This window comes from Somniosus microcephalus, chromosome 5 (genome assembly GCF_052327205.1).
Source record: "Somniosus microcephalus isolate GS21.2 chromosome 5, FLI_Smic_1.0, whole genome shotgun sequence".
Classification (NCBI taxonomy): Eukaryota; Metazoa; Chordata; class Chondrichthyes; order Squaliformes; family Somniosidae; genus Somniosus; species Somniosus microcephalus.
This window is the reverse complement of record NC_140991.1, coordinates 81,231,609-81,256,863: the sequence shown is the minus strand read 5'-3', so window position 1 is coordinate 81,256,863 and position 25,255 is coordinate 81,231,609. Positions and strand designations below refer to the sequence as shown.

At 48.3% G+C, this 25,255-nt stretch overlaps 1 protein-coding gene across 7 annotated transcripts in view; it reads right to left on the bottom strand.

Moving 5' to 3' along the window:
* cfap69 (cilia and flagella associated protein 69) overlaps positions 1–25,255 on the bottom strand; it is a 224,067-nt gene that overhangs the window by 101,264 nt on the left and 97,548 nt on the right. For 5 of the 7 annotated variants that reach the window (XM_085987885.1, XM_085987888.1, XM_085987889.1 and 2 more), the window contains 4 exons: positions 3,989–4,087; positions 3,619–3,771; positions 965–1,142; positions 103–226 (listed from right to left, as the gene is read on the bottom strand). In XM_085987885.1, the coding sequence (XP_085844011.1) occupies positions 103–226; positions 965–1,142; positions 3,619–3,771; positions 3,989–4,087 (554 nt within the window). The remainder of the gene's footprint in view (positions 1–102; positions 227–964; positions 1,143–3,618; positions 3,772–3,988; positions 4,088–25,255) is intronic. The other 2 variants (XM_085987886.1, XM_085987892.1) reach the window with 1 other exon arrangement.

Genomic DNA, 25,255 nt, shown 5'->3' with positions numbered 1-25,255 from the left:
TAAAGTATATTAAGAAAATGTTTAATTGTTCCGTTTCACTAATGAAACAAGTGTACTCATGTATTTTACAAATCTTTGTTTGCATTTGACAGTAAAACTTACAATCATTGGAACCAATGGACTGCCTGCTAGAATTGTAGCTATTACTAGCAAGTCGTTTCGCAGCTGGCGGCTGGAATGGCTATAACCATTTATCATTTGGTTCAAAAAGGCTTCTTTCAATGCGCTAAAGATGAAAAATGAAGTAAATTAATATTATTTTATTATAACATGATATTCTTTTGTAACACGTTGCAAAATAAATCCCTATAATACTCCTGGTCAAATTGCATGGTGCATATACAGGGGCCTGCTGTCTGTTCTTTAAATCAGAGAACAAAGCATCTTATTTCACTGTAGAAATGTAACAAAACAGCCTGTGGAACTCTCTCCAAGATGATACCTGTATCACCAACTGGAGCACTGTCTGTTGTTTGTATCAGCTTAAACCCACAGTAAACCATCACTTGTTGAGCCATAGCTGCTTAAGTGTCCATCAGATTATGGAAAAATGCGGCTTGCCAGAGACGCACCAATACAATTCCCTTCAAGAGTTTCTGTGCTCCCAATAACTATCACAGTTCATTTTGTAGGACATCGTTCTCACTTTCTTTCACTGTACCCTAATCTGTGTGCTTCCTATTGTATAGAAAAAGGCAAAAATTAATGCTTTGAATTTTTGTCGAACCTGAATTCCCAAATTTGCTAGTATATCAGTAGTGCCTTCTAATTTTCAAATAGTGCTTGCTTTCACATAACTCCGAAAGAGATTTTCCTAATATGGTACACTACTTTGAAACTTGAACATTTCGCCCAAACACATGGAAATTGCTGCAGTTTTGAATAAATTATATTTCAGTTATCACCAGAAATTAGCACTTAAATAACTGAATTTTGGTTAGTGTGGTTACTATGAAATACTCACTGGATACATTCAAAATCATTCAGCTGATTAATAATTTCCTTCTTAGAGGCCTTTTCTAGTAAGGTCCATAAGATCTCAGATGATCGAAACAAGAGTTGTCCAGATGGATCTGGATCATTCAGGCAGCGGCAGATTTTGTTTGCTGCTTGTGCATTCAACATCAGGTTACAGTTCATAACTGGAATCAGACAGAGAAGTCAAATGTCATAGTAAACAAATCATGAATATTACAGTTAAGACTGGCAATTAGCTTTGACAATGCGGTTAGAATCATACATTAAGTCAATCATAGATAAATTACACTACTTCACTAAGTTTCAAATGCACGAGAGGCAAAAAAAGAATCTTGGTTACTTTTGGCTTTTGATCTGGTAGGAGAAATGTTTAGTACAATTCTAGCATCGCACCACCATTTAATTTTTTTTTTATTGGCATGGGTAACAGTTTCATTCTCAATTTAATTTCCACAATGACCTGAATCAGTAAATGAATAGTCTGAAAGAATGGTGGTCATCAGCTACTTCTTCCCTTGGATGCCAATTTAATTAGGAGGTATGCCCTGCTCCCTAGCTTCAGTTGTTATTTATTGATCACAAATGAATGAAGTCTGCCAGCTTGAGCATACTCCATTGAAATGTCCACATTGGGGACTTTTGTTCAGCACTGTCGATTAAAAGTAAAGAACAGAGTTTCAGGCTGTGGATCTCAGCACTATTGTTGCTAGCACATAATGAGCTGGACCTAAATACTTGTTGTTTTCATTGTGCAATATATCAGTTTTATAAGTACTACCAAAATATACAGCCAAAACATAAGAACATAAGAAATAGGAGCAGGATTAGGCCATTTGGCCCTTTGAGCCTGCTCCGCCATTCAATAAGATCATGGCTGATCTTCTACCTCATCTCCACTTTCCTGCACTATCCCCATATCTCTTGATTCCCTAAATATTTAAAAATCTATTGATCTCTGTCTTGAATATACTCAATGACTGAGCCTCCACAGCCCTCTGGGGTAGAGAATTCCAAAGATTCACCATCCTCTGAGTGAAGAAATTTCTCCTCATCTCAGTCCCAAATGGCCGACTCCTTATTCTGAGACTGTGACCCCTGGATCTAGACTCCCCAGCCAGGGGAAACATCCTCCCTGCATCTACCCTGTCAAGCCCTGTAAGAATTTTGTATGTTTCAATGAGATCACCTCTCATTCTTCTAAACTCTAGAGAATATAGGCCTAGTCTACTCAATCTGTCCTCATAGGACAATCAAAACCTGATAAGATCACATCAATTAGCATAAATCAATTTAGACCTATTGTTTTGACCTATCTTGGTGTAAGAGACAGAATTGATAAGATCAATCAGAATGGTTTCCATCACAATATCGTTCTATCCTGGTCTTAACATGTTTTGGCTGTATTAAGGGTATATTCCAGGAAAAGATCTTGAATACCCCTAACTAATAGTAATTATCATGTTAATGCCATCATATTTATCTTATGAGGAAACAGAAATTACACTTTTCCCTAATGGATGGCTGGGTTCTCAATCGCAACAGCTATTTTCCTGGTGATTCGTCCATTCCTGGAAGGCTGAAGCAAGATCTTTTAGTGTCTAACCAAATGCTCTCCATACATAGAGGCTTCTTCCAGAGTTAAGAGACTCATATTGGATTTCATATTTGATAGGTGCTTTAAAGAAATAAGGTTAAATCTTAAGTCATTTATATTTGACCAAATTTTAATGTTGGCTATCCTGAATTTACCGCATGGAAACATTGTGTTAAGGCAGTCATTTTCATGGAAACCCATGTTCAGGAATTAAGTGGTAAAAATATTGTCCAAAATTTAATATGAATTTTAAATATTGGAAAATTACTTCATTTCTTGCATATATGTTGATCCAGATTTTCCCAGCTGCATTGACTAAGTCACAATAGTCCGTGGCGTATAGGAAATGGAGAGAACAACTACTTTCCATACAGTCTGCCCAATATCTGCTTTTATATTCAATCGATCATAGACATGTTAATGGCATTCTGACATAAATACCTCAATACAATGCCTACATTTAATAGTATTGTAAAGGAAAACTGCTGTAATAAATATAAATATTGTCCAATAAATTTGAAAAAGGAGCTGGTATTAAATACCGCACTGTGGTGAAGCCACCAAAGGACTCAGAGCGGTTGTACATAATTCCTTTAACAGCAATGTAGTTACTGTCTGTGCCTGTACCTTTAATTACACTGTTTGACTGTACAATGTCTAGTTACCTTTACAGCGTGGTTTCAACATGATGACGTCATGCCGTTAGTCACGTGATGCCCCAATGACGGGAAGAACATGATGACGTCATGACGTCAGTCTTCTGACCAGAGGATCAGTCCTTGTGGAGCCCTCAAGGAGAGTAGACCTGTTATTGATGTGTTCTAGTAGTTTCCAGTTTAAACTTGTTTCGTTTCATTAAAGTTCATTGTTTTAATTGCCTGAGTCGAACTCAGTCATTTTGATAGGAACCTCCGTTCCTACAGTACAAATAATTTTGCATAGTGTATAACATAGCAGACATCATTAAAAAGACGTTCACAGGAATCAGAGTAAGTAGATTATAAATTGAAATATACTTTACTTCAAATAGTTCAGTAAACACCTACCAGATGAAGCAGAAAGACACTGCAAGGTCTGGAGTATCCGTAACGTTACCTCCAGTTGGTTTCCAACCAGGGTAAGCCCCATGACCAGAGTTTCTACCACTCCACTCTCTTCAATCATTTTCATATTGTAGCTCTTACTAGTTGGATAAAATTCTGAAAGAAAAGTTGTGTGAACTGAAAGTAAGTTTGAATTGAAAAACAAAAATCTTTTGAAAAGAATTACTTCTGCATCCAATTAAGACTACAGTAAATTCAAGGAAAATTTGACATTGTAAACTAATCTTCGGCAAAAATTGAACTAAATATGGCCAAGAGGGTGTGTAGTGACTAAGTTACACCAGGATTGAGTCACTCAAACAAATGTAAATACCTTCAAGTTCCTGGCTGGGTGGTTCTTTGCAATACAGCCACATGATGGAGTCACAGATTTGCAATTGGACCTCTGCGCTGGGTACTCTCAGTAAGTAACCTGTCAAAGTGTTGGGGAGAATCACTGTGTTGAGAAACTGTTCTTTTCTTTAATTCTAAATCCTACTCCAAACTCAAATGATTGTACTTAGTTTCCATGCTGTTTAAATATTAGAAAAGGTTGCAATCGAAAGTCACTATTCAGGCTATTAGAAATGCGCCAAGGGAATACTGTGGATACAAAAGCAAAATACTGCGGATGCTGGAAATCTGAAATAAAAACAAAAAATGCTGGAAATACTCAGCAGGTCAGCAGGTCAGGCAGCATCTGTGGAGAGAGAAAGTGAGTTAATGCTACAGGTCAGAACTGGAAAAAATTAGAGATGTAACCTGTTTTAAACAAGTGCAAAGGCAGGGAAAGGGGGAAGGAAAGAACAAAAGGAAAGGTCTGTGTTAGGGTGGAAAGCAGGAGAGGATAAATGACAAAAGGGATGATGGTGCGAGGCAAAAGGGGATGGTAATGGGACAAGCAAATAAAAGAAAAGAAAAAGAGGTGTAAATGGGAATAGCAGACTCATTAGCAACAGCTGTAGGGGGTGGCGGGTGGCACGTGCGCCCAGTCAGTTATGCCCCTGACTGCCTGTGAGCGGTTCGAATCGCTCCCACGTCCCTGGGTTCTAGACACCGGACTTAGGTGCAGGCGGCGATACAGAAAAATCGAGTAGACACGTGGTTTGGTGTAAGAAAACCAAGATTTTATTAAAACAGAAATAAAACACAGTCTTATGAGAAATTACTGGTAAACAATTACAGGCACAAACAAATAACTATACTTATATAGGGAATGGGGAACACACGGCACATCGAGGGAAAAACAAACTACATTAGCAATCCCCTTATCCTTATCCCACCCCCTATACCTATCTAGATTAAGCTATGAGGGGCCAGGAATTCATGCTCACCAATCCAAAGCTTGTTGCTTTAACAGTTGCGAGTTTTGAGGTATGGTCTCCTGATCTTTGGGGTACTCCGTCGCCACGTGGTCTCAGGGTGCGGTGCTGGAGCTGTTGCTGCGACATACCTTTCCTCTCCTCAGCTACCGTCATCGTCTCATCGCGATGGATTCTCTTCTTCTTCTCCCTCGGGCGGTCGTCGGCGGTGACGGGGCGGTTGGCGGTCTTCACTGCTGGTTTGATTTTGCTACCCAAGCGTCAAACGCCAGCATGTTCTCACTGTCCATACATATACTTTCTTCCCCAAGCGCCAGCTTATAGCTAGGCGCTCGGTCTTTACCAATGCGTCTTCTGCTGCCCTTCTCTGCTCTTGTTGGGTCTTCACCTTCTTCTTCGTCTCGTTTCGTGGCCCATGTGTCCTGGGTGACTTTGGACTCGGGTCTCGTTCCCCTCCGGCGATTGGTATGGATGTCCTTGGCTATTTCAACCCAATGCGGGGAGCGAGAAGAGAACCCGCCACGAGGCCAGGGCACGAGTATGGGCGGCAGCAGCCCAAGGCCAGACAAGAGGTCAGAGTCAAGAGAGTGATGCAAGAGAGTGATTGCTACTGAGGACTGTAAGGGGTTTTCCTGAGAGATTTCCCTGAGGTTTCTCTCTCTAGAGGCCTCTCTCTCTTGCACAGTAAAACCTTGAGTGGTTCGACCCACTCGCCCCTTAGATTCTATACTTTGGACTTAGGGGCAGGAACTACAATGTAGAGAAAACTCTTGTAGACCAAGTTTGATGAAACAAAATGAAATTTTATTGCATAAGGAAAAATATCAAATCAAATGCAAGCAGATAAGAGAGTACATGGGAGGGGAAAAAAAACACAAAACAAATCATAATGACACAGTATTAACTAAAGCAAATACAGGCATCATATACTCTACAAAGATCATCCTGAAATAAGGAAACACACGGAACATCGAGGGACAACAACTCATGTTAATTGTACCCTTAAATCCACCCCCTTATTAAACCTATCTAGATCTGATTGTGAAGGGCCAGAAACACGCTCACCAATCCCACTAGGGAGTGCAAGGTTTTGAAATCGAGTCTGTGTTTGGTCCTTTCAGGCGTTTCGTCTCCACGTGGATCGTGGAGCCCCTGCGAGCTGCGCCACACCTCTCTCCTGAGGTGGGGGTCGGGGGCGGCTGGACACCGGTGGGCCTGGATGTTGGCGGGGTTGAGGATCATCGGCTCGACCCTGGTCAGAGGAGCCTTGGGCTGGCTCACATCGCTTCTTCAGTTTGTTTTTATCTCTTCTCCTTCCAACCGGGGTGGCTGGAAGGTTTCTTTTCTTGGGGTTTTTATTTTTTGTTTCTTCTCCCAAGTTGGGTTGATGGCCTCTCGTTCCGGCAACGGCCTGGGGATGGTCGATGATCTCCCGATGTGTTTCCCCGGGGCGGGACGCCGGCTTCGAGACGGCCTTCTCGATGTTGGCTTGGTTCTTCTTCCTCCTCCGAGTGCCTGCTTCTTCTTCTGAGTGTCCGGATTCAAAACTGTGTGTGTCCAACTGCCGAAAAGTCTTCCAGATATACCTTTCTTTCAGAAACTTCCGTCTCCTGCCCAAAATCAGGTTAGTCTTTGTTTAACTTTTGGCGGGCTGGGAGCACAGCGGGGTAGTTATTATATTTTAAAATGTTTTAAACGGCCGGTAAAGGCCCATCTCTGGTCTGGAATGACCTTCATTGTTTTTAATGTCCTGCTGATCTCGTTATCTAGTCCTGGGTGCTGTTCTCATGAATATGAAATTGTCCCCTTTTGTCTGGGTCAACATTTAGATGGCCTCTGTCTCCAGGCCGATCTTGACTGGATCTGCATCTAATCCATATGCATAAGTGTGGGTCTGGTTTCGTTCTCTCAGAAACGGCTTCCAGAACTTACTGTGGGTTGAATCCACAAAGCCGTCTGAGGTTGCGCAGGAACCATTTTAAAGTGTCCCAATAAGCTGGTCACATGGTATGGTGGCCATTTTGTATGCCCCTTTTTCTGGGCTTCTTTTAAAACAGTCTTTAAAATCATGGCCTCTTCTGCCATTTGACCCTTATTAATACAAAGTCCAATTTTGCGAATCCTACAGGACCTACAATTATACTCCTTCTGATGGCCCTTATCTGCGCGCCAAATCAGGTCAGTCCATTGTTTAACTTTTGGCGGGCTGCTTTAAATGATTATATCAATCTAAACTAACTGGCTTTAAATGGCCGTTTATCGCACCTGATGGCCCAATGTCCGAGTTGTATTGTCATTAATGCGTCTTAATCGGCCTGTCCAGCCTTGGTGGCTTCCTTAAGCTGTTTCCGATTATTTATGCGGACAAACTAATGGCCTTATGCTTAGGCCTAACTGGGTTTGACCTGTTTGGACCTGACGCAATGCATATTCAATGTTTGCCTAGCTGTCTGGCTTTTCAAACACAAAGTCCCTTTCACAAAAATGCATTTTAAGTTTCGATTTCCCAAACTGCCTGCTTGGTGCTGCAGAGTCCAAGCTTTTAAAATCTTACAGGCTTTCGGTCACGAGGTGCGGACACCATCTTTTGGGTACCCCTTTTAAATTGTCCATACAGGGTCCCTTTTATTAATAACCTTGGGGGAATGTGGGAATTTTGCGGATCTTACACTCCCCCCTGTGATACTAAAACTTGCTTGAAGTATCATCCTTACAAGGTGAGCAAAATTTCTGACCCTCCATAGTCAACCTTCCCCTGTAATTACCTATCTAATATACCCATGACACATGCACTTCCCATTCCGCGAAAATGTAGTGTACATAAGCATACTTAGAATAACTACAGTCATTTACACACATCCAAGCATGGAGGGGGTCCAACACCCCTGCACCACTTGGTACACATACATCTTTATTAACAACGCGTCGCAAAATCTTTATTAAAAACAACAAACACAAAAAAAAACAATCTTTAATCAAAAATACAAAACTCAAACAGGTGTATCTCCCTCCACCTTCACATAATGTTCCTTCCAGATCCTCTGGTTTCGGAATTCTAGCATCTGGCCTTTTCCCTTGCACTGAATGCAGACTAGATACAACACTATCCCTAACTGGCAAACCACGAGAATGTGGGAAGCCAGTCTGATCCACGAAGGGACCTCTATGTTATTGAAAATGTCCCACCAGGGTGGAATCACAATATCCAATATCTTAGCCCCTATCTCTACTGTTTTCTGCTCTAGAGTGTAAAAATGTTTCTGCGAAACTATAACGGCTTTGAGTATTTTGGTAAGGTGTTCTGGGAAAGGTGGAATTTCATAGCCGAAGTGCGCTACGTACTTCTGTAAATTGGTAAAATTCTCCTTCACAGTGAGGTGAACAGTGGAGGGTTCAGGAATGGGGACAATTCGTTCCTGGGCCACTTGAACTTCTGCCTTGGGTTTAAAGCAGAAACTGCTGTCACTTACCGGACACCAGCTATGCTGTCCATGCTGGTAGTGGGGCGCGCCTGTGGTGACACAATATGTCCCACCTCCTATATATGCTACCTGCAACTCCATGGTACAATTTATAGGCTTCGCGCCAGCAGCTCTGAACCCGCACTGTGGTTTTGAATAGGCATTCAAGTGCTGGGGACACAAGATTATGTGTGCTCCCCGGCTCTGGCAACCTGAGAGGTCAGTACCTGTCATAGCGTGCTCCCACCTTATGACGTAAGGCGGGACTGCTGTGAAACAAATGAGCGCACCCCCTTGAATGACTCCAATGTTCTCAACCCTGTATACCAGTGCGGGTCGGGCTGTCCTACCCATGACTGGCATCCTAACTACTATTCCCATGATCGTGTGGTTGGACTGCCCACAATCCACTGGGACTGGGTAGGCTTCGGAAGCTAGCCGGAGTTGGCACGGGCTTCATGCATTCTCAAACGGATGGAGGGCTGCGAGGTGCTTGTTGCTGATCCAGGAGGGGACTAAACCCAGTTTTAAATCCTCCAGATTACTGCGGCCCTCGCCCAGCAACCACGCCCCATACAGCACGCACACCTCGTTCTGCGCAGCCTGGTCAGAAGCGTTTCTGTCCTCCCTTATGAGGACATTTACCGTCTTTGCGTGCTTCTCCAACTCCGCTATAATCTCTTTTAAATGGACTGTCATGGCCTGGTCCTCATGTAACTCCGAGCCCACTACCTTGTTCTCATCCATTAATATCTTCCTTAACTGTGTTTTTAAACCGTTTATCTGTGTCTGCAGCTCTATGTCATCCAAACTGTTGATGACAGAGGACCCAGTATTAAACGCAGTAAAAACATCATTCCATACTCCCCTTCTTTGTCTCCCTGCGTTACCCAAAAACTCACGGTGTGTGGTGTACAGTTCGGTTTTGTCAACATTGGCGAAATCGAACTCATAAAACTTCTTGAACATGTCCTTTAATAGGGCCTGGTATAGCTGCTCTGTTTCTTTGGGGCACCACTCCGGCAAATGTACCTCGGTGAGATTTAAAATCACGGAGGCTACCGCGTAGTGTACCCCCGGTACAGCATCTGGTCGGTAGGCACTAGTACAAACCCATTCCCTGGTCCCTTGGTGGTGGTGGGGCACCCTTCCCTGGGTAACCTCGCCGCCTGTGCTGTGGGCAGGGGCTTTCGGGGGCGGGTAACAAGCTCAGTGGCATTGACTGGGATCGGGGAGAATGGGTTGCGCACGCCTTCAGGCTGGTATCCCACTTCATCCCCTCCCCGGTGTCTTGCCACTGTCGGTGGAAAATAATGGATATGCCTGAGGGGCAGACCTTCTCTGACCCCCACATACAGATGTAAATCCCTTGATCCGGTTCCCACCACTTGTCCCTGTAATCGTCCGATGGGTATTGTTCCCCAACCGTTCCCACTCGACTGCGGGGGTCCTCATGCCTTTGCATACCTTTCTGAGCCACCACCACCTATCCAGAGGAATGTGTCCCTTGCACGTTAAACATACACACTTCCCTACGATGACGCTGACCCTTGTGGTAATGGCCCGTACCCTGGGGCACAGGAGGGAGGCCTCCCCGTACGTGAACCCAGTCTGGCTGGAGTACTGGGACGAATTGGACCCCAGCCACCCTGGACACCTTCCCTCGTGGACGTAGACGGCGGTCTCCTCTGCATCCCGTTCGCCGCTTCCGTCGGTTGCTATCGGCGCTCTATCCCCTGAGCACCCGTAGATGTGAGAGTCCTCTACGTCGCCCCTCTTTCCCAGGCTCAGTCCCATCAGGGCGAGTAGGATTACGATCCCCTTCATCCTGAAAGTCTTTCTGCAACAGATACAAAAACATGCAGCCAGCTCCCCAAGAGATTCTCTGGCCTGGGTGAAGCATAGTCGGGTCCCGCGACCTCGACTCAAATACACACACTCTTAGCAGATTACTACTTAATTAAAACTACCCATCACCTTACTTTAACTTAAGCTAAAACACCCAAACTTAAGCTAAATACCTAACTTAAAAATATCAACATACATTACCTTTTTTTTAATTCATTGATGGGATGTGGGCGTCGCTGGCTGGCTAGGCCTGCATTTAGTGCCCATCCCTAATTGCCCTTGAGAAGATGGTGGTGAGCTGCCTTCTTGAACCGCTGCAGTCCATATGGTGTAGGTACACCCACAATGCTGTTAGGAAGGGAGTTCCAGGATTTTGGCCCAGCGACAGTGAAGGAACAGCGATACAGGTCCAAGTCAGGATGGTGTGTGGCTTGGAGGGGAACTTGTAGGTGGTGATGTTCCCCTGCGTCTGCTGCCCTTGTCCTTCTAAGTGGTAGAGGTCGCGGGTTTGGAAGGTGCTGTTGAAGGAGCTTTGGCGAGTTGCTGCAGTGCATCTTGTAGATGGTACACACTGCAGCCACAGTGCGCCGGTGGTGGAGGGAGTGAATGTTGGAGGTGGTGGATGGCGTGCCAATCAAGTGGGCTGCTTTATCCTGAATGGTGTCGAGCTTCTTGAGTGTTGTTGGAGCTGCACTCATCCAGGCAAGTGGAGAGTATTCCATCACACTCCTGACTTGTGCCTTGTAGATGGTGGAAAGGCTTTGGGGAGTCAGGAGGTGAGACACTCACCGCAGAATTCCCAGCCTCTGGCCTGCTCTTGTAGCCACAGTATTTATATGGCTGGTCCAGTTCAGTTTCTGATCAATGGTAACCCCCAGGATGTTGATAATGGGGGATTCAGCGATGGTAATGCCATTGAATGTCAAGGGGAGATGGTTAGAGTCTCGCTTTTTGGAGATGGTCATTGCCTGGCACTTGTGTGGTGTGAATGTTACTTGCCATCCCAAGTCTGAATGTTGTCCAGGTCTTGCTGCATATGGACACGGACTGCGTCAGTATCTGACGAGTCTCAAATGGTGCTGAACAGTGTGCAATCATCAGCGAACATCCCCACTTCTGACCTTATGATGGAGGGAAGGTCATTGATGAAACAGCTGAAGATGGTTGGGCCTAGGACACTGCCCTGAGGAACTCCTGCAGTGATGTCATGTGATTGAGATGAATGACCTCCAACAACCACAGCCAACTTCCTTTGTGCTAGGTATGATTCCAACCAATGGAGAGTTTTCCCCTTGATTCCCATTGGCTTCAGTTTTGCTAGGGCTCCTTGATGCCACACTCAATCAAATGCTGCCTTGATGTCAAGGGCAGTCACTCTCACCTCACCTCACCTCTTGAGTTCACTAAACTATATACATCCGCCGCCCGTCTCCGGGCGGCCAGGCTAATTCCTGGTTGGACTGCAGCACACCGCTTCCTCCGGCGTGGCCGCACCGTCCTGCACTGTTGGTCCCTCGCCGCCCGTGGCTGCTGGCTGGGGACCTCTGCCCTCGGGCCTCCCCCTAACTCGAGGGGCGGCTCTTGGTAACTGGGGAGCTGGTGACCATGGCTTTCTCGGCTTGGGCATCCGCGGGGACCCTCTAGGGACTTTGGTGGGTGGGGCTTTCTTGGCTGATGGGCCTTTAACCCGAACCGCTGCTCCCTCAGGCTTTACCTCTCCCGAACCTGGGCTAGGGGCAGGTAACTCTTCGCAGCCTGTTGCTGCAAGCTGAGAGTCTCCGCCCCCAGGTCCCAAAGCTGGGTCGGGGCGGGGTTTTCGACCTCAGGTCCCTCCTCCTCTACACCTGGGTTAGGGACGGGGTTTTCGCCCTCGGGTCCCTCCTCCTCTACACCTGGGTTAGGGGCGGGGTTTTCGCCCTCGGGTCCCTCCTCATCTGGGTCCCAGAAGAGCGGGGGAGTGTCCCAATCGGTGGGCAGGATGGCCCATCCCTTTAAGCAAGCCACAGCGCCTGCCTGTGCAGTCTGTGAACTCGCTCCTGCTGCAGGCTGAGGATTTTTATCCCGAGACCTTTCCCCAACTGGCTGTTTTCTCCTTTCAGGTTTAAACAGTTTGCACTGATTAATGTGAAACCATTTTGTGTGCTGAGGCATCTTAACGGCGTATACCAGCTTTGTCTACAATGCTGTAGGGCCCCATGTATAATGGTTCCAAACTCCCTATTTGGGCATAGTTCCTCACCATGACCTGATCTCCTACCTCCCACTCGTGGTGCTTTCGGGGTTTGAGCAGCAATCGGTTACTCCAATGCTGCTTTCCCATGTTCCCAGCCGCCTGCTCGTGGACCTGCTTAAGGTGCTCAAAGAGGTTTCGGGCGAACCTGTCCTGGTTTACCTCCGAGCTGACCCTCTGTGAGCACTGGGGCTAGTACATGGGTGGGGGTCCGCATAACCCTGCCGGTCATTAGCTTGTACGGGGAGTACCCCGTGCTTTTAGACAGGCTGGCCCAGATCCCCATTAGAACCAACGGTAGGACCTCGGCCCATTTACGGGGCGAGTCCACCGTTTCCTTCCTCAATCTTTCCTTTAGGGTCCTATTCATTCTCTCCACAATCCCTGATGACTACGGGTTGTGGGCCACGTGCCATTTCCCCTCGATGCCTAGCAGCATAAAGGTATTCTGCATCACCTGTCCAGTGAAATGACTCCCTTGATCGGACTCCACATACTGGGGTAGTCCCCACCGCGAGAACACTTCCCGGACCAGGATCCTGGCAGTACCCAGAGCTGTGGCTGTTCTACAGGGAAAGGCCTCTACCCATTTGGTGAACACATCCACCAGGACTAGGCAGTACTTATAGCCTCCCTGGGCGGTGGGCAGGGGTCCGATGTAGTTGACTTGTATCGACTGCCATGGTCCCTCTACCCTCCTGACGTGTCCCATGGGTACCTTCCTTTTGTGGAGGTCAGGGTTATTAGCAGCACACACAAGACAGCCTGCACAGAACTCGCGGACACCTTCCCTGAGTCCCGGCCACCATCCCGCCTGTTCCACCTGTTGCCAGGTGGTCTCAGGCCCGGGGTGTCCCGCTCCTGGACCCTCATGGGCCAGTTGAAGGAATTCCCTCTGGTGTTGCTGCGGCACAACCCACTGTTCCCCCCGGAACAGCATGCCCTCTTTTACGGAGAGGGTTGCTGTGCCGTACGGACCCTCTACCCTTTTTCCCTCAGTCACTGCACTGAGGACTGCTTTGAGGACGGGGTCTTGGGCTTGGCCCGTCTTAAGGTCCGGGGCTAATGCCATCCTTGCACTCCCTTGGGTCCCGTCCCTACCTCTGACTGCCGCCATGGGTCTGGACCCAAATGGGTCCCAGAAAGTGCCTGTGCGGGCACCCTCCTTGGCGAGCAAATCAGCCTGCTGGTTGCCTTGGCCGCGGGGTTCTGTGGAGGAATGGGCCTTCATCTTGTGGATGAAGACCTCCCCTTCCTCCCCCACTGCGGCCAGGATCTTTTCCAGCAGGGATTTTACTGTGAGGGGTCTCCCGTCGGCGGAGGTGTATCCGCGGCAGGACCAGATGGCCAGGTACTCCGTACACAAATTGCACGTGAACATGCTGTCCGAGCAAATCGTGTAGGGGGTGGGGAAGATTTCGGGGTGTGTAACGACGTACACTACCGCGGACAGCTCAGCCTGCTGGGCTCTCATGGTGCTGGGGAGCTTAATCGCCAGGGCAATGTTTGCCGCTGGGTCGTAAACTCCACACCCCGTGAGACGCTCGCCAGCAGATACCGTGCTGCAACTGTCTACATAGATGTTGCGGCCTGTGGGATGTATCCCAGCCCGTAAACCTATGTTCATATCCCAAACCCCTTCTATGGAACACTGGTGGGCTGTTCCAGGATATACCAGGTTGGCTGCGAGCTTTGGCTCACAGAGACCCTTCACTTTAAGATCCATCTGCGAGAGGAGCAAGGTCCAGTGGGCAATGCGGGCACTGCTCACTGTTCCATCCTTGATCCTCCCATCCAGAAGCATCTGTGTGAGTGTGTGATGGGTGAGGAGGGTGATGGGAGAGGTGCCTGTGAAGATCAGTGATCTCTTCACAGCCCAATGTGTGGCCAAGAGATGCCGCTCACAGTTGGAGTAGCTCCTCTCCACATCCGTGAGTATCCTGGAGGAGTAGACCACCGGCCTCAGCCTGCCGTGCTGCTCTTGGAGCAGCACAGCACTCAGGCTGTCCCCGCTGGCTACTACCTTCAGGAAAAACTCTTTCCCCCCATCTATGGCCCCTAGAGCTGGCGCGGTCTGCAAGTCTTTCTTGAGCCTGACAAGTGCTGCCTGGCAACTCTCATCCCAAAGCCACTCCACTCCCTTGTGTAGGAGTCGGAGCAGAGGGGCCGCTGTGGCTGCATAGTCCTCAATAAAATCTCTACAGTACCCGGTTAGCCCTAGAAACGACCTCACACCCGTCACTGTGTTGGGGACCGGTAACTCTTGTACCGCTTCTCTCCTAGCCTTATCTATGGCCCTTTCTCCAGCGCGCACTGTAGTGTATGTGCCTTTAAGTCAGAACTACTTTTACAGCTCCTGTACACTGTAGTAATGGCAGTGACCACACCGGTATATAAGCTTTGCGCATGCCTCTGTACCCCCAGTCTAGAGACTACCCTCCTCCAGTAAAGACCTGTTATTTGTTAATGTACAGCATCCGTGTGATTATTTAATAAGAGCATATCCACTGAACCACGGCTCCAACAGTGGCGACGAGTGTCGATTCGAATCTACCTGCAAAAAAAAAATTTTTAAAAATAGTCGAGGCCAGGAACACGGGCGTCAACCACGAGCAACCGCCCAGCAGTCAGGCAGAGATCCAACTTCGCAGGGGAGGCTGTGGAGAGCCGGGCTTGGTTCCCCAGCCACAACGAGCAGTAAGAGACCGACGACAGGTCCAGCGCAGACCCTTCCCGAGCAGCGGCGGCTGGAGCCAACCGACGGCGGAGAGAGAGCCGAGCAGCATCGACGGGGTAAGACAGAGGGTGAAGAGCGTAGGGCGCAGCCGGGGGTTGAACACCGAGCGGCGTCGAGGAAAATAAAACAAACCGGAGAGAGGGCAAGAAAAAGCCGGGTTCTAGACAGAGCGGCATCGAAAAATATAAAAAGAATGCGCAGAGCACAGCCAGTGCTCACGGGCTGAACAGGGTCCGCGGGGCGAAGAAAGGGGAGACGCCATTGAGCTGCGGAGAAGGAAGAGAGCGGGAGGCGCCATTGAGCCGCGGAGAAGGGAGAGTGCGGGAGATGCCACTGAGCCGCGGAGAAGAAGGAAGAGCGCGGGAGACGCCACTTTTAGAAGCCGCAGCGGAGAAGAAGGGCGAGCGCGGGAAGGAAGGAAAGCGCAGGAGACGCCATTTTGTGCCAGCGGAGAAGAAGGGGAAGCGCGGGAGGTGCCATTTGTGATAGCTAACGCACACCCAGGGATGCCGAAGAGTGGCAGTATCTCTACGTTCGACAATGAAGTCGAAGATTGGGCGACATATGTGGAACGTATTGAGGTGTACTGCAGGGCGAATGAAGTGCCAAATGCTAATAAAGCACTGGTTCTGTTAAATTCCATGGGTGCAAAAACTTATGGGTTACTGTGAAATCTAATAACCCCAGAGAAGCCGGTAAACAAGAATTTTGAAAGCATAGTAGAAATCCTACAGGACCACTTAAACCCCACACCGCTGCTGATAGCAGAACAATTTAAGTTCCATAAAAGGAACCAACACAAAGACGAAAGCAATGCTGAGTACCTAACGGAACTGCACAAGCTATCGAAACACTGCCAGTTTGGAGCGGGACTAGCAGACACGTTAAGGGACAAGTTTGTGTGTGGGCTACAAAGTGAAGGAACCCAGAAACGGCTTCTATCAGAAAAGGACCTTACGCTGGACAAAGCTTTCAGTATGGCAGTATCACACGAAGCAGCCGCAAGGGGCGCTGCAGAGATACAACGGCGACTGCAAGAATATGGCACCAATGAAATGCCCTATGGAACAGAGAGTGCTATTGTTGCGGCAGAACAACACATGACCAGAAAGATTGTTGGTTCAAGGACCAAGTGTGCAGACAGTGTGGGAAAGCAGGACACATAGCAAGAGTCTGCAGGTCTGGGAAGAAAACCAACAGTAAGAAATCTCCACAGGAGAAGTACAAAAAGGTACACCAGGTGATGGACAGTGGTTCAGACAAACAGAAAAGTGACACAGACTCCAGAAGCAAGGAGCTGGGTTGTCTGAAACTACATAAGGTAACCGAAATGGAGGATCACCAGACTATCTGGGTTACACTCAAGATAGACGGAGCCCAAGTGGAAATGGAATTGGACATAGGGTCAGCTCTAACAGTCATAAATCAAAGAGACTACAAGCGGCTATTTTCACACATACCCTTGAAAGCTACAGAGATTGTCTTGAAGACGTATACGGGGCAAAAAGTCTACCCCAAAGGAAAAATAAGGGTGAAAGTGACATATAAAGGCCAGGAAATACCTAAAATGGATATATATGCATTGCCAAATGGAGGACCACCACTGCTAGGACGTGAATGGATCCGGAAGGTACAATTAGATTGGCATTCCATACAGGCACTGAAGGTTGAGGCCAAAAAGGATGACAACATCACACCTGGACGACTGTCAAAAATGCTAACTGACGCAAAAGAAGTGTTCCAGGAGGGACTAGCAACACTAAAAGGAATAACAGCAACGATTAAAATAGAGGAAAATGCAAGCCCAAAGTTTCTGAAGGCTAGACCAGTGCCTTATGCGATCAGACCAGCTGTTGAAGCAGAGCTGGAAGGGTTGGAACGTTCAGGAGTACTGTCCAAAGTGGACTGGAGCGAGTGGGCTACACCCATCGTTCCTGTAATGAAGAGGTCGTTGAGTAATACACCTGGGGAACCAAAGAAGGTCCGCATCTGTGGGGATTTTAAGGTGAGAGTGAACCCAGTCCTTCACACGGTGCAATATCCGCTTCCACGAATTGAGGATATTTTCGCCTCGCTATCTGGAGGTAAACGCTTCACCAAAATTGATCTAGCCCAGACGTACTTGCAAACGGAGGTAGAAGAAGCTTCGAAACATTACCTTACGATCAACACTCATAGAGGGCTCTATCAATACAACCGGCTGGTGTTTGGAGTAGTCTCGGCTCCGGCTATCTGGCAAAGGGCGATGGATCAGGTCCTGCAAGGGATTCCAGGGACCCAGTGTTATTTGGACGACATCTTGGTCACGGGCGAAAATGACGGTGATCACCTCGCCAACTTGGAGAAGGTGCTCACCAGATTAAAGGAGTATGGGCTACGAGCTAATCGCCACAAGTGCGAGTTTTTCCAGAAACAGATCTCGTATTGTGGCCATGTCATCGATGAAGAGGGGTTACATAAGTCCCCTGACAAGATTGAGGCAGTAGTCAAGGCTCCAGCACCGGAAAATGTGTCACAACTGAGGTCGTTCCTCAGGCTGGTAAACTACTACCACAAGTTCTCACCAAATTTGTCTACGGTATTACACCCGCTGAACACCCTACTGCAAACAGGGGTACCATGGAAGTGGGATGACGAACGTAGATGAGCTTTCCAGAAGTGTAAAGAATTGATCACATCAAAAGAGGTGTTGGCCCATTTTAACCCAGCACTACCAATTCGTTTGGCATGTGATGCATCACCGTACGGTATTGGAGCGGTGCTGTCGCACAAATTCCCAGACGGGTTGGAGAGGCCAGTAGCCTTTGCGTCTCGGTCACTAACCTCAGCCGAGCGCAACTACGCCCAGATTGACAGGGAGGCCCTCAGCCTAGTATGGGGAGTAAAAAAATTCAACCACTATCTGCATGGGCAGAAGTTCACTTTGCTGACTGACCACCAACCACTTGTCTCCATCTTTAATCCTAAGAAGGGCGTTCCAGTATTTTATTCGTCGATAATTGAATGATTGCCAGTAACAAACGCGGATATACAGAAGGAGACCCGCAATGATCCGACGCTGTCACGGGTATATGAATTGATGGTGAGGGGATGGCCAACACATGGCGACTCACTGTTGCCAGCATTCTCATCCAGAAGAGAACAGCTGTCAGTATGCCAGGGGACAGTGATGTGTGGATCCAGAGTGGTGATTCCACCCAAGTTAAGGGAGAGAGTGCTAAAGGAGCTACATGAAGGTCATCTGGGGGGAGTGAAAATGAAAAGCCTTGCTAGGGCTAATGTGTGGTGGCCGGGAATCGATCAACAAATCGAAGACCTAAGTAAGAGCTGCTTAGGATGCCAGAAGGTCCAAAATGCACCACCACATGCCCCTCTACACCCATGGGAGTGGCCCTCCTCTCCATGGCAACGGGTGCATATTGATTTCGCTGGTCCATTCATGGACTCAATGTTCTTAATAGCAGTGGATGCTCATTCAAAGTGGCCTGAGGTGATAAAAATGTCTTCAACCACTACAGAGAAAACGATTGCAGTCCTACGGACCATATTTGCCAGAAATGGTTTGCCAGAGCAGATTTGCTCTGATAATGGACCACAGTTTGTGTCCGATGAGTTCCAAAAATTCATGAAAAGGAATGGGGTAAGGCATTACACATCCGCCCCGTATCATCCAGCCACAAATGGATTGGTTGAGAGGTTCGTACAAACCTTTAAGAAGGCGATAAAGGCCATGTGCGACGATGAAATTCCACTACAGCATAAGATGGACAATTTCTTATTAGCCTACCGAAACGTGACACATGCAGTTACCAACCAGACCCCGGCCATGATGTTCCTTAACCGAAGGTGAAGAGAAGCAGGTCATCCACATATTGTACCAACTGTCTGGGCTGGCTGAACTCCTTTAAACTGTTTGCCATGCACTGATGGAAAATGCTGGGGCTGTTGTGGAAGCCCTGAGACAAGCAGTTCCACGTGTACTGTTGCCCTTTAAACGTAAAGGCAAACTTGTACTGATCCTCCCTCCTTAAAGGGATGGACCAAAACCCGTTGGAAATATCCAGCACCGTGAAAGTGGTCGCGGATGCTGGAATACTTCCTATCAGGTCGGCAACTGCTGCTACCGTGGGTGCACAGGCTGGGATGTTACTATTGAGCACCCGATAGTCCACCGTGGCCCTCCAGGAATTGTCCGGCTTTCTAACCGGCCACAATGGAGAGTTGATGTGGGCGGCTCTCAGTCTCAGAACTCCCTGCTGTACTAAAGAGGACATGGCTACTTCCATGTCTGGCTCTGCTTCCCTGGGGAAGTTATACTGTTTCTGTGGTCGGACCATGGGGTCCCCGTCTACACTGACCTCAAACCCGTTGACCCTCCCGCAGTCGTGTTTGTGTGTGGCAAATGTGGCCAGGTGAGCCTGCACAAATGCCTGGAACTGCTGTGGGGTGTTACTGACCATAAGCTCGAGGTTATAACCCTCTTTGGGCTTCATGGTGCACAGGGTCCCCTTCCCTTCCTTTCCTGGGATCACTACTGCCTCACCGTTCTTTCCTTTACCTGCCCCCCATAGGCAATGATTTCTCAAATCTACTAGGATCCCGTGGCCTACAATAAAGTTGGCTCCCAGGACCCCTCTTCCACCCTCCACTTCCCATTTCATCAGGACAGAGGTCCATTTAGAGCGGAGCAGTCCTAAACGAATGGCGAGTGGGATGGAAAACGAGCCGGCCTGTTCTTTGCCTGTGACCCCCGACAGACTGTATGGGACCCCGTTAGATAGAGGCGAGGTGGTGGGGTTAGCTGAGTAGACCACGATGCATGATTCCCCCGTGTCCAACAGATAGGTCCCCCTCACCTTTTCTACCTCCATCTCCAAGAGGGGTCTTTTCCATTCATCATACCGGAGAGAACACAGGTAAACAGGCTGCGCTGGCTCAAGTCAGGGCTGCGGGTTGGATGGGGTTGACGGGGTCAGAGCACCGGTAGTGGCTGCTACTCTCCCCATGCCAGTCAATAAGGACCTCATGGTGTCCAAAAGTGACTCGACCGCTGTGGAGTGATTCCTGCCTCTGCCTTTTGGGCTGGGGCTGTGGAATTCTTTCCCTTGTTATCTTTCCAAGGGTTCTTGCACTCCTTCTGCCAGTGTCCATCCTTCCCGCACCCGTAACAATTCGTCTTTGTGTTGGGGGGGGTTATTCCCTTCCCCGGGCAGGCCCTCCGGTACACCGGCCATAACCGGTCCGCAAAAGCCTGCGGGGTTTCCCCTGCGAGCTGGACCGTCTTCTCCACACGGGAGAGAGGACTTCCCTCATTCATCCCCATGGCCTCCAGAACCACATCTCTAAGCTTCTTGTACCCGCTCTGCCCCCTCTTACACTCGTCAGAGAGGGATTGGAGGAGACTGCTCTCCAGGGAGAATAGCAGCATCTTGGCCTGCTCAGCGCCATTGCAGTCGTTGACGCTGGCTGCCTGCTCTATGTCCCTGAAGTGGATCGAGGGGTCTCCCTTTTCGGAGAGCTTTGGGATATGGTTCACCATAGCTCTAAGCTGTTGGGTGCTATAGGGTAATACGAACTGGTTTTGGAGGGGTCCCTCATCGTCGCCATTGACGGGTGGGCCGAACCTCCGATGCCGTGCTGGGCACATCGGTCCCGGCTCCGACCTCTCTGGCGGGGGTTGCTCCACCTCCGCTCCCACCTCTGGCTCCACCCCCCCTCGCTGCCAGACCTCGCTGAAGCTTGGCGCTACGAGTGGTGGTCGTGAGACCTCCTGTCCCTCAACCGGGTTGTCCCTGGGCACTACCGGTGACGTTGGAACTGTCCTCCCCTCGTTCCCCATAAAATCCGCCTGATCTGCCTTTTGCCTTCCTGAGGGCCAGGCTCAGATTTTCTATCCGCTCTTTACAGGGGCTGTGGTCTGCCTCCTCAAACCCCTGTTCGCTCGCTAGCTTGTAAGTTGCCTTTACCTCCTGCACTTTCTCTTCTTGTTCCCTAACTTGCCTTGCCAAGCAGGCATTCTTTTCCCGCAACCTGAACTCATTTCCCTTGGCTTCGGTGACTTGGCACTGTAGGTATTCCAACTGGGCCTTGTGTTCTCCCATTAAATACACTCTCTCCTGATTCAAGGCCTGCAATGCTACCAATAACTTCTCCCCTGCTAGAGCCTTATCCTGGATCTCCAGGGCTGACTCCCTTAACTCGGCTGCCTGTGCTGCAACGAGCCTGTCCAAAAGCTGGACCTGCTTTTTGAAACACATCAGCCAGACTGCCTTCTCTAAGGACTTCTTGTGTTCCTTTCCCTCTGTCCACTTAGCTGCTGCATCTACCAGACGCCCAGCCCTTAACAGAGTGGTGATCCACTTCTTTGTGATATTCACCTTGCTAAACACATAATCAGAAATCCTTTCCTCCATCATGGTTTGCTCATCCAAACCATTGTCTACTGTATTGCAACCCTGCTGCTGGAGTCCTGCCGCGGTCGCCATTTTCTGTAGGGGGTGGCGGGTGGCGCGTGCGCCCAGTCAGTTATGCCCCTGACTGCCTGTGAGCGGTTCGAATCGCTCCCACGCCCCTGGGTTCCAGACACTGGACTTAGGCGCAGGCGGCGATACAGAAAAATCGAGTAGACAAGTGGATTGGTGTAAGAAAACTAAGATTTTATTAAAACAGAAATAAAACACAGTCTTATGAGAAATTACTGGTAAACAATTACAGGCATAAACAAATAACTTATATACTTATATAGGGAATGGGGAACACACGGCACATCGCGGGAAAAACAAACTACATTAGCAATCCCCTTATCTTTATCCCACCCCCTATACCTAACTAGATTAAGCTATGAGGGGCTAGGAACTCATGCTCACCAATCCAAAGCCTGTTGCTTTAACAGTTGCGAGTTTTGAGGTTTGGTCTCCTGTCCTTTGGGGTACTCCGTCGCCACGTGGTCTCAGGGCGCGGTGCAGGAGCTGTTGCTGCGACACACCTTTCCTCTTCTCAGCTACCGTCGTCGTCTCAGCGCGATGGGTTCTCTTCTTCTTCTCCCTCGGGCGGTCATCGGCGGTGACGGGGCGGTTGGCGGTCTTCACTGCTGGTTTGATTTTACTACCCAAGCGTCAAACGCCAGCATGTTCTCACTGTCCATACATATACTTTCTTCCCCAAGCGCCAGCTTATAACTAGGCGCTCGGTCTTTACCAATGCATCTTCTGCTGCCCTTCTCTGTTCTTGTCGGGTCTTTACCTTCTTCTTGTTCTCGTTTTGTTTCGTGGCCCGTGTGTCCTGGGTGACTTTGGACTCGGGTCTTGTTCCCCTCCCGCGATTGGTATGGATGTCCTTGGCTGTTTCAACCCAATGCGGGGAGCGAGAAGAAAACCCACCATGAGGCCAGGGCACGAGTACGGTCGGCAGCAGCCCAAGGCCAGACAAGAGGTCAGAGTCAAGAGAGCGATGCAAGAGAGCGATTCCTACTGAGGGCCTACAATTATACTCCTTCTGATGGCCCTTATCTGCGCGCCAAATCAGGTCAGTCCATTGTTTAACTTTTGGCGGGCTGTTTTAAATGATTATATCAATCTAAACTAACTGGCTTTAGATGGCCGTTTATCGCACCTGATGGCCCGATGTTCGAGTTGTATTGTCATTAATGCGTCTTAATCGGCCTGCCCAGCCTTGGTGGCTTCCTTAAGCTTTTTCCGATTATTTATGCGGACAAACTAATGGCCTCATGCTTAGGCCTAACTGGGTTTGATCTGTTTGGATCTGATGCAATGCATATTCAGTGTTTGCCTAGCTGTCTGGCTTTTCAAACACAAAGCCCCTTTCACAGAAATGCATTTTATGTTTCGATTTCCCAAACTGCCTGCTCTGTGCTGCAGAGTCCAAGCTTTTAAAATCTTACAGGCTTTTGGTCATGAGGTGCGGATGCCATCTTTTGGGTACCCTTTTTAAATTGTCCATACAGGGTCCCTTTTATTAATAACCTTGGGGGAATGTGGGAATTTTGCGAATCTTACACAGCTGCTGTCCCAAAAATGGGAGGCAGAGGTTATTGTCTGAAATTGTTGAACTCAATGTTGAGTCCAGAAGGCTGTAAAGTGCTTAATCGAAAATGAGGTGCTGTTCCTCGAGCTTATGTTGAGCTTCATTGGAACAGTGTAGGAGGCCGAGGACCGAGAGATCAGTGTGGGAGTGAGGTGGAGAATTAAAGTGACAAGCGACCGAAAGTTTGGGGTCACGTTTGCAGACTGAACAGAGGTGTTCCACAAAGCGGTCTCCCAATCTGCGTTTGCTCTCCCCAATGTAGAGGAGACTGCATCGGGAGCAGCGAATACAGTATACTAAATTGAAAGAAGTACAAGTAAATCGCTGTTTTGCATGGACTGAGTTTTTGGGGCCCTGGACATTGGGAAAGGAGTAGGTAAAAGGGCAGGTATTGCATCTTCTGCGCTTGCACGGGAAGGTGCCGTGGGAAGGGGAGGGTGTGTTGGGGAGTGAGGAGTGGACCAGAGTTTTGCGGAGGGAACCGTCCCTATAGAATGCTGAAACGGGAGAGGACGAGAAGACTTGTTTGGTGGTGGCATCATGCTGGAGGTGGCGGAAATGGCGGAGGATGATCCGTTGAATGTGGAGGCTGGTGAGGACAAGGGGAACCCTATCGTGGTTCTGGAAGGGAGAGGAAGGGGTGAGAGCAGAAGTAAGGGAAATGGAATGGACACGGTCGAGGGCCCCATCAACCACGGTGGAGGGGAATCCTCGGTTGAGAAAAAAGACATACTGGAAGCACTGGTATGGAAGATGGCATCGTCAGAACAGATGCGATGGAGATGGAGAAACTGGCAGAATGGAACAGAGTCCTTACAGGAAGTGGGGTGGAAGGAAGTATAGTCAAGGTAGCTGTGGGAGTCAGTGGGCTTATAGTGGATATTGGTCGATAGCCTATCCCCAGAAATGGAGACAGAGACGTCAAAGGAGGATGGGGAAGAGTCAGAGATGGACCATGTGAAGGTGAGGGAAGGTTGGAAATTAGAAGCAAGATGGATAGGTGGGCTAGATAGATCAAAGGCCTTCACCTGCCCGAAATTGTTTCTGTGTTACTAAACTCAGTTATCAACCACAGCAAAGATAGGCAATATTAGCAGTATAGGCATTGGCACCAAATGTCATCTCTGTCCACCAAAGTGGTCTCACATTCTATACCTGCTTATCATAATTTTCTCTACCTCTATTTTCAAAACATCACTTCTTAAATATACTGGTGTAAATTTGTTTCTTTACTGCCTGGGTGTTAAGCATCATCCATGCAGAGCACAGAAATAAAATTCTGGTGCAGAGGAATCACAAACCTATAGTAGAATGTGGAACTCACTACCACAGGGAGTAATAGAGGTGAGTAGCATAGATGCATTTAAAGGGAAGCTAGCTAAGCACATAAGGGGGAATGGAATAGAAGGATTTGTTGATGGGGTTTGATGAAGAAGGGTGGGAGGAGGCTCATGTGGAGCATAAACACCAGCATGGACCTGTTGGGATAAATGGCCTATTTCTGTGCTGTAAATGCTTTGTAATTGAACCAGTCTGATTTTTTTTCCATAGAAATTAATGGATTAAAGATCCAGCCCGTATTGTAAGGGGCATGGCTCCCCGCCAGATTTTCCTTTCTGCACTCTGCCCAGGCAATGCTTAATGCCCAGCTAGTAAAGACAAAAATCTATCCCATGAATTCCACATTAGAAAAGAGAAAAAGTTTAATTTGTGTGCAACCACATTTCTGATGCTAGTTGTAAAGGAAATTCCCCAAATGAAGGGATGGGGGAGAATCAAACCAATCAATTGACAGATTTACATGGGGTATATGGCACAGAAACAGGCCATTCGGCACAACCAGTCCATGCCAGTGTTTATGATCCACTCGAGCCTCCTCTCGTCTTTCCTCATCTAAATCTATCAGCATAAACCTCTATTCCCTTCTCCCTCATATGCTTGTCTAGCCTCCCCTTAAATG